At 37.4% G+C, this 18,792-nt stretch overlaps 1 protein-coding gene across 3 annotated transcripts in view; it reads right to left on the bottom strand.

Annotated features, from left to right (window-relative positions):
* The window catches only part of LOC106869272 (uncharacterized), a 63,062-nt gene that overhangs the window by 21,892 nt on the left and 22,378 nt on the right, over window positions 1-18,792 (bottom strand). Inside the window, exons 6-18 of one of the 3 annotated variants that reach the window (XM_089361448.1) lie at window positions 18,343-18,426; window positions 17,345-17,377; window positions 15,548-15,844; window positions 14,781-15,322; window positions 12,362-12,484; window positions 11,478-11,562; window positions 10,132-10,178; window positions 8,930-9,139; window positions 7,348-7,822; window positions 4,841-4,965; window positions 3,426-3,662; window positions 2,445-2,615; window positions 1,143-1,297 (exon numbers count right to left, since the gene is read on the bottom strand). In XM_089361448.1, coding sequence (XP_089217574.1) covers window positions 1,143-1,297; window positions 2,445-2,615; window positions 3,426-3,662; window positions 4,841-4,965; window positions 7,348-7,822; window positions 8,930-9,139; window positions 10,132-10,178; window positions 11,478-11,562; window positions 12,362-12,484; window positions 14,781-15,322; window positions 15,548-15,844; window positions 17,345-17,377; window positions 18,343-18,426 — 2,584 coding nt within the window. Of the gene's footprint in view, window positions 1-1,142; window positions 1,298-2,444; window positions 2,616-3,425; window positions 3,663-4,840; window positions 4,966-5,990; window positions 6,030-7,347; window positions 7,823-8,929; window positions 9,140-10,131; window positions 10,179-11,477; window positions 11,563-12,361; window positions 12,485-14,780; window positions 15,338-15,547; window positions 15,845-17,344; window positions 17,378-18,342; window positions 18,427-18,792 lie in introns of those variants that run through there. The other 2 variants (XM_089361447.1, XM_089361449.1) reach the window with 2 other exon arrangements.

Below are 18,792 nucleotides of genomic sequence, written 5' to 3'. Positions count from 1 at the left end.
TATTGTCTGAGTGTGCAAATTAGTTCGTCATAACAAGATACCTCATTTTAAGTACCTAATTCAACTAAATCTAAATTACATTTTATATATATATATATATATATATATATATATATATATATATATATATATATATATATATCATCATCATCATCATCGTTTAACGTCCGCTTTCCATGCTAGCATGGGTTAGACGATTTGACTGAGGACTGGTGCAACCGGATGGAAACACCAGGCTCCAATCTAATTTGGCAGAGTTTCTACAGCTGGATGCCCTTCCTAACGCCAACCACTCAGAGAGTGTAGTGGGTGCTTTTACGTGTCACCCGCACGAAAACGGCCACGCTCGAAATGGTGTCTTTTATGTGCCAACCGCACAAGCCAGTCCAGGGGCACTGGCAACGATCTCGCTCGAAAATCCTACGGGAGCCAGTCAGGCGGTAATGGCAACGGCCACGCTCAAAATGGTGCATCTCATGTGCCACCTGCACAAGAGCCAGTCCAGGGGCACTGGCAATGATCTTACTTGGCTTGCCGGGTCTTCTCACGCACAGCACATTTCCAAAGGTCTCGGTCAGTAGTCATCGCCTCGGTGAGGCCCAATGTACGAAGGTCTTGCCTCACCACCTCAGCCCAGGTCTTCCTGGGCCTATTTATGTGTGTGTATATATATATATATATATATACACACATATACATATATGCTTGCATTTTTATTGACACACACACGCATATATTACAGACAAGAAAGTAAATTCTGACTGCAGTAAATCTGTGAGGACAGCAGAGAAATATTGGGTGTTTATCCTTATAAGACAGAAGAAAGTTGCCAGCAGGTGGCTATGGGAATTGAACCCTTACTCCCCAGATACCCTCTGATTCCTCACAAGTGTAAACCATAATTTTTGTCTGAATGTATGATGTTCTTAATGATCGGTGATGGTCTTTCTCGGTCATGACTGGACAGCTATCATACAGATGCACACATGCACACACACCCACACACGCACCCCCTTATACATCCTGCTATCTATCCATATATATATATATATATATATATATATATATATATATATATATATATATATATATATATATATATACACATATATACTAAGTATATTGATCTAAAAATGTCTTACCAATTATTTGTAGTCACATCTTTGATTTCAATATTGGTCAAGAACCAATTTGGACTTTTGCCTTCACTGTCATGCCAAATTTTTAGCGACTGCAGTGGCCCAAGATGGACATTGGTTTGCAGAATAAAATTTGACATTGTTCCGCTTCTGAAATTCTGTAATGATCATCACCAGAAGAAAAACAAAAGAAAGAAAATATTAATAACAACAACAACACCAACAACAACCACTGATCCAAAGTGTCATCGTGTACATGTTTTGTCTTGGAGTAAAAGATGGGATACAGCAAATATTCTGCTCAGTATTATAGATTAACTGGCCAGTAGCTTGACCGTAACCAGTTGAGTCTTTCTCCTTGTGGCTGACAAGATGTGCATCTCTGATCACGAGCAGGAGTAGTTGGGGAGCATCAAAGCCATGTGTTGAGAGGGATTCTTCGGGGCTTGAATACATCACCTCAGGAAACATGGGTTTTGTTCACCATTCTTAAACAAACCTTATTCAGGGACCTTTTGAGTGGGATGAGCTACTTACTCAACCTGAAGAAAACTCTAATTGGGTCCCACCTGCAAGGTCATGCACTGTTTATCTCAATAAGCAGTCAGCATGTCATGTACATATAGTTGTAATGCATATGCCTCGTGGAACCTTATAAGATGAGTTATCATAGTGGGTACATCGGGATTTGTATATTTGTACCTTAGCGTCACTTAGATAGCGTGTGATGCTCTCTATACAACAACAACAACAACAACAACAGCAATAATAATAATAATAATAATAATAATAATAATAATAATAATAATAATAATAATAATGATAATCCTTTCTACTAGAGGCACAAGGCCTGGAATTTTGCGGGGAGGAGGAGAATCAATCACATCAACCCCAGTATTTCAGTGGTACTTATTTTATCGACCCCGAAAGGATGAAAAGCAAAATTGACCTCTGCGGAATTTGAACTCAGAACATAAGGATAGAAATGATAGAAATGCGAGAGAAAGACAGGAAATATACCATTTCTGATGCAAAAGCTGTTGGTTACAGCTTGTACACCTTTGAGTATTTGGAGTTAAGTAAAAGCAATAATACAATTCTTCCTAATTTTGGCACAAGTTCAGCCGTTTTGAGGGGAAGGGAAAAGTCAGTTACTTTGATTCCGGTACCTGACAGGTGCTTTGTTGTACAAACCCCAAAAGAACGAAAGGCAAAGTTGTCCTAGGTGGAATTTGAACGCATAATGCAGAGAACTGAATGTAAAACAAATCTAAAGATGGCGCTGTTTGTTGATTGCATACTTACTTTTCTGACGCCATCTTTGAGAATTCGTATATCGGTCTTCCCTGTTTTACCTTTCAGTAAAAAATATGGAGTGGCCGTAAAGAAGCGTGGTGATTGTATTCCAGTGTATACTCTCAGTAGATACAAATACTCATCTTTGGCTGCGTTGTCTACCAAAGGAACGTATTCCCACTGCATGAAAATGGAAACAGAAGATTACAAAAAAAACAACAAAGACAAACGGTCAAACAGTTATCAATTGCTTCAAGTTTTTGTGCATGGCTCTTTGGGAACCGATGGAAAATATTTTGGAGAAGCTAATTTATAAGTTCTACATATATGGCAAGAGGGAAAGAAGGAAATTATGTGACACGTAAAAGCACCCACTACACTCTCTGAGTGGTTGGCGTTAGGAAGGGCATCCAGCTGTAGAAACTCTGCCAAATTAGACTGGAGCCTGGTGTTTCCATCCGGTTGCACCAGTCCTCAGTCAAATCGTCCAACCCATGCTAGCATGGAAAACGGACGTTAAACGATGATGATGATGATGATGATGATATAAATATATACATATACATATTCATACATACATACATATATATATATATAATATATTCAGTTGGCTCCAATTAACAGCATTCATTACCTGAATATCATATACTACACTCTCTGAGTGGTTGGCATTAGGAAGGGCATCCAGCGGTAGAAATTCTGCCAAATCAGATTGGAGCCTGGTGTAGCCACCTGGTTCACCAGTCCTCAGTCAAATCGTCCAACCCATGCTAGCATGGAAAGTAGACGTTAAACGATGATGATGATGATGATGATATATATATATATATGTACATATATATATATATAAATGGAACAAATGGAGGAAAGTTATAACTCAGTCAATCATATGCCATGGAAAACGAGTAACTGGCCTCACAACTCCTAGGAATCGTTGCATTACTTACTTTATGTTAAAAGAAGAATGTAAAAGAATATGTTTGCACTTACATGCCTTCTGTCGTGCTTGTCTAAATGGCGAACAAAAATAGCCAACACGCAGTATATAATAAATATGACCAAAAGTACAACCAGGACGAATGGATTTTCCGAGACTTTTTCATCCAAGTTGAAGAATATTTCATCAAAGTTAAGTGTGCCGGGTGTAATGATACCAATAACTGAAGTAAAAGTGCCAAAAAGGTTGCTTTCTAACACCAAATTATAATTGTCCTCCATGGATCTAATCTAGAAAAGAAGTAAAGAAATTATATTCATACATGTAATCATGTGAGGTGTGATCAGTAAGTATCCGAACTGTTGTTATATTAAAGAACCTAAAGCTTGCAGAGTGACGCTGCTCAGCATAGATTGACCTTAAACTCTGCTGTGCATGCGTGCTAAGTTTTAACATTCTAGTTCACTTCTGTTGTTTACAACAGTGCTTGGAAGGAAGGTGTGTAGCGTGTGATCGCCGCATGGACCATAACGGAGACAGAGACACCTGCCCAGAGGCCTACACAAAGTTGCAGAAAGTGTACGGAGTGGAGTGTATGAGCCGCACACAAGTGTACGAGTGGTTCAGACGTTTCCAAGATGGCCAAAAAAATGTTGATAGTTACGAAGTTCTGGGAGACCTATAACCGGCAGAACTGAGAAGAACATCACAGATGTGCATGCAGCTGTGAGGGCAAATCATTGAATCACCATCCATGAATTATCAGTGGATGTTCAGATTAGTTACGGTTCAGTTCAGTCCATTGTTACTGAAGATTTGAGACACGTGTCTGCCAAGTTTGTGCTAGAACTGCTTTCAGCTGACCAAAAAGACACTCGGGTTTCAGTTGCACAAGATCTCCTTGATTGCGTCAAGAATGATGAAAATTTTCTGAAATCTTGCGTAGGCCTCTGAATAGATATCACCAAGCTTTTGGCAAAATTTGATACAGATTCTCTGCTTGAAATGTGGAGTAAATAGACAGCCAACAACTGATGAAGGGTCGTTCTTTATGTTACCTGTCATGTTTTCCATTTGTTTCTCTCATTGTTTGCGTATTGAACTCATTTGTTTTTGCATTTCATGTTGTTTACTGTTGGTGGCATCCTGTACCCATGTATGTATATGGATGGATACCCTTCCTAATGCCAACCACTGCACAGAGTGCATGAGGCATCATCATTAGTGCTTTATGTGTGACACAAGCATGAGTGCTTTGTGTGGCGCAAGTGTGGGTGTTTTATCCATGACACTAGCACAGATGCTTTATATGTGTCATCAGCATGGGCACTTTGTTACTTGGCACCAGCATGAGTGCCTTATAGGTGGCACCAGCAGGTGTGCTTCTTCTCATGAGCATTGAAGGATGAAAATGCATAATCAGGCATTGGCAGTATTTGAACTCTCTCACTTTAGGTTGTCAACATACCTTTATATCATCGTTTGGTTTCTTATTCTTCCTTGATTCATCATAAATCTGTGGGGTGAAGTCTAAAATTTTCAGCTGCAAATTACTTGGTGTGCTTCTCTTTTGGATATTTCCATCTGTTGTCTCTGGAAAGAATTACAGAAAACATAGAATTTTATGTGATGACTTTCATGCAAGTGCATTAGTATTGGTTTTCAATGTGTTTTCGCTCTTTGTTCATTGTTAAATTCTTTACTGCACCATATCAAGTTAGTTTGGTAATGACCATAATGGAGGGTTGGTAGTCTACTGCTTCAAGAACCCTTGTCTTCATCAGAAAGAAGAAAAAGACAAGTGCTGTTGGTTTATTTGTAGGCCGTGAATGAATAAAAGAATTGCAGTGAAAGAGAGAAGTGGAAGATGTGATATGTACAGACAGTTAGCACCAACTTAAGTAAAGTAAAGTATAAAGTAAAGTATAAAGTATAAAGTATAAAGTATAAAGTATAAAGTAAAGTAAAGTATAAAGTATAATGTATAAAGTATAAAGTAAAGTAAAGTATAAAGTAAAATAAAGTATAAAGTATAAAAAAAGAGTAAAGTGAAGTATAAAGTAATGTAAAGAATAAAGTATAAAGTTGTTGGCACTCCGTCGCTTACGACGTCAAGGGTTCCAGTTGATCCGATCAACAGAACAGCCTGCTTGTGAAATTAACGTGCAAGTGGCTGAGCACTCCACAGACACATGTACCCTTAACGTAGTTCTCGGCGGAGATTCAGCGTGACAGTGTGACAAGGCTGACCCTTTGAAATACAGGTACAACAGAAACAGGAAGTAAGAGTGAGAGAAAGTTGTGGTGGAAGAGTACAGCAGGGTTCACCACCATCCCCTGCCGGAGCCTCGTGGAGCTTTAAGTGTTTTCGCTCAATAAACACTCACAATGCCCGGTCTGGGAATCGAAACCGCAATCCTATGACTGCGAGTCCGCTGCCCTAACCACTGGGCCATTGCGCCTCCACTAAAGTATAAAGTAACGTAGTGTATAAAGTATAAAGTAAAGTATGAGGTAAAGTATAAAGTGAAGTAAAGTATAAAGTATAAAGTAAAGTGTAAAGTGAAGTATAAAGTAAATCTGTGGGATGAAACGTAAAATTTTCAGCTATAAATTACTTGGTGTACTTCTCTTTTGAATATTCCCATCTGTTGTCTCTGGAAAGAATTACAGAAAACATAGAATTTTATGTGATGACTTTCATGCAAGTGCATTAGTATTGGTTTTCAATGTGTTTTCGCTCTTTGTTCATTGTTAAATTCTTTACTGCACCATATCAAGTTAGTTTGGTAATGACCATAATGGAGGGTTGGTAGTCTACTGCTTCAAGAACCCTTGTCTTCATCAGAAAGAAGAAAAAGACAAGTGCTGTTGGTTTATTTGTAGGCCGTGAATGAATAAAAGAATTGCAGTGAAAGAGAGAAGTGGAAGATGTGATATGTACAGACAGTTAGTACCATATATATATATAAAGTATATATAAAAACAAATAGTAAATGAGTATATGCATATATACGTACAGGTATGTGCATACCGACATCCACCTGTATGTATAGGTGCATATCTGGGTACAGGACATTGCAAACAAAACGAAGACAAGAAAACACACAAGCCACATAGAGAACATTTTCCTTCATCAGCTACTCCCGTTTTAACACCAGCGTTTTGAAGAGCTGGGTAGGACGCATCGTTAAAACGGCTCTTCCCATGGACCGCAAATTAAATTTGTATACACAAATTAAACCTTGCCATGGAAGAATGTAGTGGCGGACAAAAAACAAGACAGGAAAACAAACGGAAAGGGCTATACGGCCAGACGGGAAAAATTATGTGTGTATGAACGCTGTGAGGCACGAACTTGAAAGTGGGGATGAAGTAAGTTCGCGTGTTTGCTCGGCGATAGCCAAGGAAGAAAAGGATTATTGACCGGAAGCATATATATATATATATATATATATATATATATATATATATATATATATATATACATATTATATATATATATTATATATATAGGCGCTAATATCGAACAGTGAGAATGAGTGTTTGAATGGTATTCCAATCCAAAAGGGAAATGTTTACCAGCATTTCCTTGTGACATGCTTGAACAATTGTGAAGATCTCTTCACACGAAACCATTGGTAGCCATGCCCTTATATAAATTATATATACATATATATATATATATATATATATACGTATATCTGCACAAGCACACACATGCTGCAAATTTGAGGAGAGGAAGAAAACAACTACATTGACCCCCCCCCCCCCCAGTGTCCAACTGGTTCTTATTTTATCGATCCTGAAAGGATGAAGAGCAGAGTCAATGTGGGCAGCATTTGAAGTCCGAACATAACAATCCAGAGGAAATACTGCAAAGCATTACATATGGAATGGTTATGATTCAGCCAACTCTGTCTTTCATAAAGATAAAAAAAATATAGTGAAATAAAATAAAGAAAATAAACCTACGTCTGGTGCTCATAACAAGACATAATTCTGAACCTTCTGCCTGATCTGTCACTGTAATATGCAGCTTTTCTTCATTCTGCTTCACATCGATTCCTTCTAGGTCGATCACCTTTATTGGTTCCTGTTGTCCATTAAGAGAAGAGTAATAGAAATGGTAGTTATTCTTTGTTGGTATCTCATTAATCTTGCCCCATATTTCAACTGAATTCACTTCCGATATTTCCACAAACGTCAAACCAATTCTATTTAGCTTCACTTTTAAAAGATATTTTCCACTTGCTTCATCTGGTTTAAGCGAGATTTGTTTTTGCGATTCCACCTGTTTGCAATTCAAGGTGAGTTTGTACTTCACATCGTCATCATCAATCTTGAGTGCCTCGCCATCATTGGTTTGCATACTTATAAAAACACTTGAAGAAAGGAGAGTGTCTTTCTTCATACCATGAAACTTGACGTCATCTTTGTAGCCGACAAACTGTAAACATTGAACAGACAGACAGACAGATATATCAGACAGGACCTTGATGACTGCCATGAGGCAGGAAAGTATACTAGTCCTTATATATTTTATACTCTATATTTAATACTCAATATTTCATATATTCAATAAGACATTCAATACTTCATTTCATTTTACTATTTATATTATATATTCCATATTCTATATCCCACATTCTATATCCCACATTAATTTTATAAGAATATAAATAAAACATAAAATATAAAATATATATATATATATATATATATATATATATATATATATATATATATATATATATATATATACATATATATATACATACATACATACATATATGTATTGTTTGTTTATTCACTGTTTCGTTTTCCTGTCTTGTTTTCCGTCCGCCACTATCCTCCACGAAAATGATTTAATTTGTGTTCGTGGGAAGAACCATTTCAACGATGCGTACTGCCTTAATTCTTCGAAACGCCGGTGTTTTAATGGTGGCAGCTGATGAAGGAGATGTTTCTATGTGGCTTGCTTGTTTGTTGTACCTTGTTTATCATTTTGTCCATGTTCTTTTGCCACGTCATGTACCCAGTTATGTATCTATGTGTACATGTGGATGAAGGTATGTACACACATGTACATATATATGCATATATTCATATATTGTTTGTATATATATATACATATATATATATATATATATATATATATATATATATATATATATATATATATATATACACATATACATATATATATATATATATATATATATATATATATATATATATATATATATATATATATATGTATATGTATATATATATTTGCAAAATAGTTAGTAAAAAAAATATCAAGAAGAGATCAGAGCAGTAACGTATACTAAACAGCAAAGCCAGTCGCAGCATCAAAGTGGCAGATGAATGTTACTACTAGTTTAACCCTAGGCAGATTCTCCACCAGCTGGTTATCGGTGCAACACTCTGCACCCTTTATATACAATATATCCTGTATTTTTTCTTCCTTTTGTCTTTATTTTCTATCATACTTTCTTTCTTTCTTTCTTTCTTTCTTTCTTTCTTTCTCTTCATACAACATTTCTCTTACCGTTACAATCGATTCTGGATGTGTTTCACGTATTTCTTTCATTATATTCAGACTCCCTGATTCCGTCTTCAGATTGAAGGCATCAAAATCATTTTCTTTTGTCTTTTTACTCACGATTTCCATACCGCCTAATGTGATATTGAATTCGCTACCAGGTTCCTTTGATTCCATTATTTTAGTGCTTGTCTTCAACATTGATGGCACAAGATTCTTAAGAAAAAGAGAAAGAAAACAGAATGAAATAAAGCAATCTCCATATAGAAATGTAATTATATTTTTATTTGTATTTGTATTTTTTTTTTTTTGTTAATTTAAATATCGTGTTTTTTCTGGCAATATTGCTTTGCCACCTGTTTGATACGCAAGTAACGCTTGTTTGATATTGTAATGAATTTTCCACTGTGCAGATCTGCTTAGACATGAATCTGGGCAATGTGGTTTTACCCAAATAAATTGTGTATAAGACACAGGACTAATTTAGTATTGAACCTTGGAAGAAAACTCACGGTTTTAGCTTTATCAGGAATATTTAGCAATCGCAAAACTTAGAAATCAAACCTGGATCACTATTGCCAATGTGAAATGATAACTAAAGAACAAGGTTGTGATTTGCTCAAATATTATCGACATCATTTTGAGCGTGGCCGTTGCAAGTACCGACCATTTTGAGCGTGGCCGTTGCCAGTACCGCCTGACTGGCCTTCGTGCGGGTGGCACGTAAAAGCACCCACTATACTCTCTGAGTGATTGGCGTTAGGAAGGGCATCCAGCTGTAGAAACTCTGCCAAATCAGATTGGAGCCTGGTGTAGCCATCTGGTTTCACCAGTCCTCAGTCAAATCGTCCAACCCATGCTAGCATGGAAAGCGGACGTTAAACGACGATGATGATGATCATCATCATCAAACTATCTGACTATTCTAGATTTCTTGTGGAACCAAATCTAATAATGGATTCATCTTTGGCATGCTATTTTTTTTCTTTTGACCAAGAGTTTCTTTATATATCTAGCGTATTTTCTTCACAAGGCAGCAGACAGCCACAGTGAGTTAGCAAGCAGATCAGAGAAGTGTCACAATACCAAAGCAATGGACAAGCAATGACGGCAACACATCCTAACAGGTTAACTCCACGAAACATAAGTGCACTCATACGATGCTGCATGTTGTATGCATTTATATAAGTGTATGTATGATGACTTACAACATTTGATGTCTTATTCTCGACTGCTTCGTTGAAATTTGATAGAGCTGTAAAAGAATACAAAATGATAGGATAAATGAAACTAACTATAAAGGCCCATTTTGGTGGCACAAGTACCCAGAAACATGATGAACATCACCATCATCATCATCAGCATTATCGTCGTCGTCGTCGTTGTCGTTGTCATAATCATCATCATCAACAGCAGCACCACCACCACACCACCACCACCACCACCACCACTACACCACCACCACACCGCCACCACCACCACACTGCCACCACCACCACACTGCCACCATCACCACCACACTGCCACCACCACCACACTGCCACCATCACCACCACACTGCCACCACCACCACACTACCACCATCACCACCACACTGCCACCACCACCACACTGCCACCAACACCACCACACCACCACCACCACCACCACACCGCCGCCACCACCACACTGCCAGCACCACTACACCACCACCACCACACTGCCACCACCACCACACTGCTACCACCACCACACTGCTACCACCACCACACTGCTACCACCACCACACCGCCACCACCACCACACCACGCCAAATGCAATGGTCAGCAATGAGATCTTCCCAGGTCTCCCAGTCTGATCTCATCTGCCTCTTCCTCAAAATGGTCATCGTTTGGTCTTCATATCATAAATCAATTCAAATGAATATAACTTTTCCTTTCCTAATAAAATATCTGATCTTGAAACAATGTTCGTTCTTACTTTGGCTCAAGGCCAGCAATCTCGTTTTCAACTTTAGCACTTAATCCTTACGTTTATGTACTTATTTTGTAAGATTCTTGATGGGAAATGGTGTGTTGAAACATATATTGTTATACGTAGAGATGGTCATATTTTGCTAATTAAACACATACACTATATATTTGGTATTCACGTCAGCTTTATTTTTGTTATTGCTGCAGGAATATTTAGCAATCACTCGATGTTGCAATTTGCTGGAATGTTGCCCACGTGATCGGTGAATCTAACCAATCTGAAATTCGCATGGAATAGGCTTCAGCAATAATTTCAACTTTTGGCATGCTCCTTTCTGGGCCTCTCAATCAGCATAAAAATTGAAGATTGTTTTCAGAAGAAGAAGGAGGAGAAGGAGAAGAAGAAGAAGAAGAAGAAGAAGAAGAAGAAGAAGAAGAAGAAGAAGAAGAAGAAGAAGAAGAAGAAGAAGAAGAAGAAGAAGAAGATAAGGATGAGGACGAGGAGGTGATGATGACAATGGTGAAGAAGAAACAAAGAAACTTCACATGAAGGCAACCTTTACAATGTCAGTGGAATTTGTAATATTAAATCAACCAATCACCTTTGAGGATTTCAATGTATTCGTCTTCCGTGTGATTCCTTTCTAACAGCTTATCTGCCACATTCCTAAAAGTCTCTGATAACTCCTGAAACAAATAACAAAGAAACAACATTTCCCACGATCATCATATCTCTTACATTACACGTACAAAGGTTTGTAACGCAATTATTGATCAGACAAGTATGTATGTGATGTTTGCTTATGTAACCTTTTTAAGGCGGCGAGCTAGCAGAATTGTTAGCACGCCGGGCGAAATGCTCAGTGGTATTTCATCTGTTTTTAGCAACTCTGATGGGATTCGACTTTTAAATGGTCTTAATTATGGTAATTAATTTATAAAGGTCTGGAATCGAAACAGCTGTCAGAGATGTCTAATTTTTTAATTAATAAATAATTGTGTATATATATATATATATATATATATATATGGGAGAATATACAAATAATAACAACAGACGAGGACAGGTGGTGTAAATAACAAAAGTATATATTAGTATGACGCTCGGGAATACGGAAAGTCTTTGACGTTTCGAGCTACGCTCTTCAACAGAAAGAATACGGAGACAAGGAGAAAAACACGGAGAAAAAAAATTGAATAGTGTTCAGTCAATGGTCAATCATAATATATATATATATATATATATATATATATATATATATATATATATATATATATATATATATATTGTGGTAAGTAGCTTGCTTACCGACCACATGGTTCCGGGTTCAGTCCCACTGTGTGGCACCTTGGGCAAGTGTCTTCTACTATAGCCTCGGGCCAGTCAAAGCCTTGTGAGTGGATTTGAGTGATGGAAAGTGAAAGAAGCCTGTCGTGTATATGTGTGTGTGTGTGTGTGTGTGTGTGTTTAAATATATATACATACCTCTGTTTCATTTTCTGAAATCTTTTCAACTTTGTCACTAATTTCTTTTGCAATAATGTGGAATTGTGAAGCATTAGTGGCATTGGAAATGCTTTCAATTTCATTCTTGAGTTTCTTGGATATCTGCACACAAAAGAAAAATGATAAAGCACTTGTTTAATCATGAATACGATTTGCCTGTTTGTTTGTCTGTCTCACTTTCTCTCTCTCTCTCTCTTCCTCTCTCTCTTTCTCACCAAGCATGCATGCACACTTGTGTGTGCATATCAATATGTATATATATATATATATATATATATAACAAAGGTTGGGTGTTACCACATGAATAAAAATATAAGGAAAAGAATCTGAAAATGCAGGAGTCTTTTAAAAGAATTTATTAACCTAACCGGTTTCACTTATTTAAAAATATTTTCAAAAGTAAAGTGTGAAGTTATGTGTATACGCTGTGGTGTCAAAAATCAGTTTACAAAAATGTATTCAAACCAAAGGAAAGAGTCTTTGACAATGTGGCTTTGTGTATCCTCTGTGATGAGTCAAAAAAATAGTTTACATAAAAACGTTCATAGCAGATAATAAATATTTTTATTTAAATGGTCTGTTACATATTTGATCATCTTATCTTCTGCTCAAATACTTCTATCACTTGATTCAGATTTACTCTTTTACTCTTTTACTCTTTCACTTGTTTCAGTCATTTGACTGTGGCCATACTGGAACACCGCCTTTAGTCGTGCAAATCGGCCCCAGGACTTATTCTTTGGAAGCCTAGTACTTATTCTATCGGTCTATTTTGCCGAACCGCTAAGTTACGGGGACGTAAGCACACCAGCATCGTTTGTTAAGCGATGTTAGGGGGGGGGCAAACACAGACACACAAACATATACACACACATATATATATGTATATATATATATATATATATATATGTACAAAGGGCTTCTTTCAGTTTCCGTCTACCAAATCCACTCACAAGGCTTTGGTCGGCCCGAGGCTATAGTAGAAGACACTTACCCAAGGTGCCACGCAGTGGGACTGAACCCAGAACCATGTGGTTGGTAAGCAAGCTACTTACCACACAGCCACTCCATGTAAACTAATTTTCATTTTCTTACCATTATTATCTGCTCTGAATATTTTCATGTAAGCTATATCTTGACTCATGAAAGAAGATACACCTATTTTATCTTCTTGTCAAAGACTCTATTATTTGATCAAGATATATTCATGTAAACTAGTTTTTTCTTATCATTAAAAAAAAATTTTATTACCTGATCTAAATGTTTTTATGTAAACTATTTTTTTACTCTTATAGATGAGTGTACAGTGGAATGCCTAAAGGAAGGAGTGACTGATTAAATGGTTCGTGAGGCTTATGAATGTTTGCTATATGGTTGGAAGAGTACCAACGGACTGACACAGTGGCTGTATAATGCCACTGTACATAGGAAAAGGAGATAAATATGAGTGTGGAAATTTTAGGGGTATGGATCTGTTGTGTGTGGTTGGTAAATTGTATGGGACAATTCTGATTGTAAGGGTGAGGAACCAGACAGAGGATGCACTAGGGGAGGAACAGTGTGGTTTTTAGGAGTGGAAGGGGGTGTACAAATCAAATATTTGTAGTAAGGTAGATGTGTGAGACATTTTTGGCGAAAGGAAGGGAGGTGTATTAGGCCTTTATGGACCTGGAGAGGGTATATGACTGAGTGGATAGGGATGTGAGATGGCAGATGGTGCAGTTGTATGGAGTAGATGGTAGATGGTAGATGGTAGAACGTTTCTGCCAGCTCGCTGCCTTCTTTCAGTTTCTGTCTACCAAATCCCCTCACAAGGCTGCTTTTTTATCAGCCCAAGGCTATAGTAGAAGACATTTGCCCAAGGTACCACATGCTTAGTAAGCAAGCTACTTACCACACAGCCATGCCTGTGAAAGAATAAAAGAGATTCAAAAAGTGAATGATAATATGGTAAGGAACGAATAGGAGAAACTCTTACCGTTTCTTACATTATTTACATTCGATGGATATTTGTCCTCATCTGGTTTGTTGTTAACACAACATTTCGGCTGATATACCCTCCAGCCTTCATCAGGTGTCTTGGGGAAATTTCGAACCTGGCTTCTCATTCCTAAGGTATTTTTTGCTGTTATTATTATTATTATTATTATTTTTATTATTATTATTATTATTATTATTATTATTATTATTATTATTGTTCATCGAAAAATACCTTAGGAGTGAGAACCCAGGTTCGAAATTTCCCCAAGACACCTGAAGAAGGCTGGAGGGTATATCAGCCGAAACGTTGTGTTAACAACAAACAAGATGAGGACAAATAATCCATCGAATGTAAATAATGTAAATAATATAAATAATGTACATAATTCCTCATCTCTTAAATATAGAACTGTCTTACCGTTTCTGTTGTTACTTTCATAGTTGTGGTAACCGTGGTGATTGAGGTCAACTCCATGGATGTTGTCTGAGTGGTTGTGGTTGAATGACTCGGTGAGGTTTGAGTGGTTGCATTTGTGAGTGGAGCCTTTGAGGTTGCAGTTGTGGTTGGAGCTTCAGTGGTTGGAGCTTCAGTGGTTGGAGCTTCAGTGGTTGGAGCTTCAGTGGTTGGAGCTTCAGTGGTTGGAGCTTCAGTGGTTGGAGCTTCAGTGGTTGGAGCTTCAGTGGTTGGAGCTTCAGTGGTTGGAGCTTCAGTGGTTGGAGCTTCAGTGGTTGGAGCTTCAGTGGTTGGAGCTTCAGTGGTTGGAGCTTCAGTGGTTGGAGCTTCAGTGGTTGGAGCTTCAGTGGTTGGAGCTTCAGTAGTTGGAGCTTCAGTGGTTGGAGCTTCAGTGGTTGGAGCTTCAGTGGTTGGAGCTTCAGTGGTTGGGGCTTCAGTGGTTGGAGCTTCAGTGGTTGGAGCTTCAGTGGTTGGAGCTTCAGTGGTTGGAGCTTCAGTGGTTGGAGCTTCAGTGGTTGGAGCTTCAGTGGTTGGAGCTTCAGTGGTTGGAGCTTCAGTAGTTGGAGCTTCAGTGGTTGGAGCTTCAGTGGTTGGAGCTTCAGTGGTTGGAGCTTCAGTGGTTGGGGCTTCAGTGGTTGGAGCTTCAGTGGTTGGAGCTTCAGTGGTTGGAGCTTCAGTGGTTGGAGCTTCAGTGGTTGGAGCTTCAGTGGTTGGAGCTTCAGTGGTTGGACTCGTGAGTAGGGTTTGAGTAGTTGAGTTCGTGAGTGGGGCTTGAGTAGTTGAGTTCGTGAGTGGGGCTTGAGTAGTTGAGTTCGTGAGTGGGGCTTGAGTAGTTGAGTTCGTGAGTGGGGCTTGAGTAGTTGAGTTCGTGAGTGAAGCTTGAGTAGTTGAGTTCGTGAGTGGAGTGCCTGTGGTTGCGTTTGTACTTGCTTGATATGTTGTATTTGTGGAGGGCTCACTTAATGTCGTTGGTGCATTGGTATAATTGAGTGTACTGTACATCTGTGTCGTTGAACAGTTATACAAATCTGTAATAAGATTTGTATAACTTATTACAAATCTTGGAATTAATCCTTCATCAGCTGCCTCTATTCTAACTAGACGTTTCGAAGATAAGGCAGCGTACTCTAGAATAGTCTCTTCCTGAGTAGGGGATCGACCCACTAAACAGAGGATTCCAAGGTGACAAACACAAACGAAGACAGCAAAAATTGGACAGTGAAAACAACATTAAAAAGCCGTACGGCCAAACGTGAATCTGATGTAGAACGCTATATATACATATATATATATATATATATATATATATATATATATATATATATATATATATATATATATATATATATATATATATATATATACATATATATATATATATATATATATATATACATATATATATATATATATATATATATATATATATATATATATGTGCATGTTTGTGTGTGTGTGTGTGTCAGTTATTCAAAAAAGCACACTCAAAAATAATTTGAGCAGTAATATTTAGTCAGGAAGTTACCGTTGGTTTCACATCTATTAAGTTCTTAACAATGTTGGCAATACATCAGACTTGTTGACCACAGGCACATAACCTCTCAACTAATGAAGGTAGGAATAAAGCTTTGATCTGCCAGGGTAGTGGGAAAAAAGATCCAAACGAAATTCTTCGAAGTGAAATCCCTTCAAGATGACATGGAATTATTTCCTTCTGACCAGTTCCAGCTGAAACCAAATAGGGTCAGTTTCTGCATAATTTCCATTCAGTAGTCAGTAAGAAAGGAATTTCACGTCTCCAACATGAATTTCTTGAACTGGGGGCCTTCTTAAATTCCAAAAGTGAAGTGTTTAGTCAATGCTCTCATGAAAGGAAATTCATCACAGTTTCCATGGCAGACTTTCTTACAATTTCCATCCAACAAAATCATTCACAAGGTTCTCCTATCAATTCCGTTGGAATTACCCTGTTATTGTCTTATGCAATGTTGGGGGTTGAGTATACCACAGCACTTTTAAAATGATTCTTAAGAAGAATAAGTATGTCATAGTGTGCGAATGTTGGTACAATTTATTGCACCTATTTCTCCGCAGTTTCTGCCAACCCAGTCACCCAGTGTAGCATGCATAGAAACTAAACCACTATCTTTTTGTGACGAAGCAAAATTCTTATCCACAAAATTCTAGAATTTACCATTTACCATTTACCCATGTAGATAGGTAGGCAGGTAAGTAAATAGATGTGAAGATAGACGGGTAAATATCTATCTATCTATCTATCTATCTATCTATCTATCTATCTATCTATCTATATATATATATATATATATATATATATATATATATATATTTCTTGAATTTTTATCTTCTTTCACATTCTCAATATCTAGCACTTTTTAATCATTAGTTTAAAATATTTTTCTCATTAAAGTCCAATGGTACTAATTAGTAAATGCAATGTATTGAATAGTAACAAGCAAAAATGGTTAAAAATTTTAAAATAAAGTTGTTCAAGTTTTGCTACATACCTTCTGATGGTTGAGTGTAAACTTTTTTAGTTGCTGAAAAGAATTGATTAAATAAAGTTTAACAAGATTTTGCTGGTATTGAATATTTATAATCACATTAAAAAAACAATTGATTAATGAATTTTGAAGGCTCATGTTACATTAAAAAAATTTTAAATATAGAATCGTGATGTCGTAGGAGAGAAATGTGTCCGCATGGATGATGACTCACTTTTCTTTCTGTGTTCCTTTCTGACGAAGAGCGTAGGCTCGAAACGTAAAAGACTTTCTCACTTCCCAAGTGTTAAACTAATACATCTATTTGTTGTTTACACACCCGTCTTCGTCTTTTTTGTTTTTTTGCAAATTCGCACTATATATATATATATTATTTTTTTCTTTATTCTTTTACTTGTTTCAGTCATTTGACTGTGGCCATGCTGGAGCACCGCCTTTAGTCGAATCAAATCGACCCCAGGACTTATTCTTTGTAAGCCTAGTACTTATTCTATCGGTCTCTTTTTGCTGAACCGCTAAGTTACGGGGACCTAAACACACCAGCATCGGTTGTCAAGCGATGTTGGGGTGGGGGACAAACACAGATACACAACATATACACACATACATATATATATATATATATATATATACATATATACGATGGGCTTCTTTCAGTTTCCATCTACCAAATCTACTCACAAGGCTTTGGGCGGCCTGAGGCTATAGTAGAAGACACTTGTCTAAGGTGCCATGCAGTGGGACTGAACCCGGAACCATGTGGTTGGTAAGCAAGTTACTTACCACACAGCCACTCCTGTGCCTATACACACACACACACACACACACACACACAGCTAAATTTCTTGTTCTTTCTTTTTTTTTTTGTGAGCCAAGTGTGATGGTGATGCAATCAGAAATGGTATTTATCAATTTCAGTAGTGACACCTGTTGCATTTCGTAGCTGAAGAATCAAATCACAGACAATTTAACCAAGGACTTAAAATGAATTTGTTGCTTACCATTCATCTGACACAGTACATCTGGAATTGTTGGAGAGTCTTGAGCTTTCAAATTCGTTCCATCATACACAAGCTGGCTTCCATCTGTTACAAAGAACAATATGATCAAGAACATTTCAGAAATACAGTTTCGTTTACTTTTTGTCAGGCTGTCTATCTATGTCTGTTCCTTTTTCTACTTGTTTGGTCTGTCTCTATTTGTCGCTGTCAATATCTCTCTCTTTCAGTCTCTGCCTGTCTTTGTCTATCTTTGTCTAATTTTGTCTCTCTTTGTCTGTCTCTACCAATCTTTGTCTATGCCTAACTGTCTTTCTGTCTTTATCTGATTCCATCAGTCATTTTTTCTTCTCTTTGTAGCTCTCTTTATATTTCTTTTCTCACCCCGCCCCCATCATACTCTCCCTGTCTTTCTTCACATACTCTTTTCTTTATTCCTCTCTTTCTTCCCAT

This window comes from Octopus bimaculoides, chromosome 13 (assembly GCF_046866305.1).
Source record: "Octopus bimaculoides isolate indiv1 chromosome 13, ASM4686630v1, whole genome shotgun sequence".
Taxonomy (NCBI): Eukaryota; Metazoa; Mollusca; class Cephalopoda; order Octopoda; family Octopodidae; genus Octopus; species Octopus bimaculoides.
The sequence above is the reverse complement of the archived record's forward strand: the minus strand, read 5'-3'. Positions and strand labels throughout refer to the sequence as shown.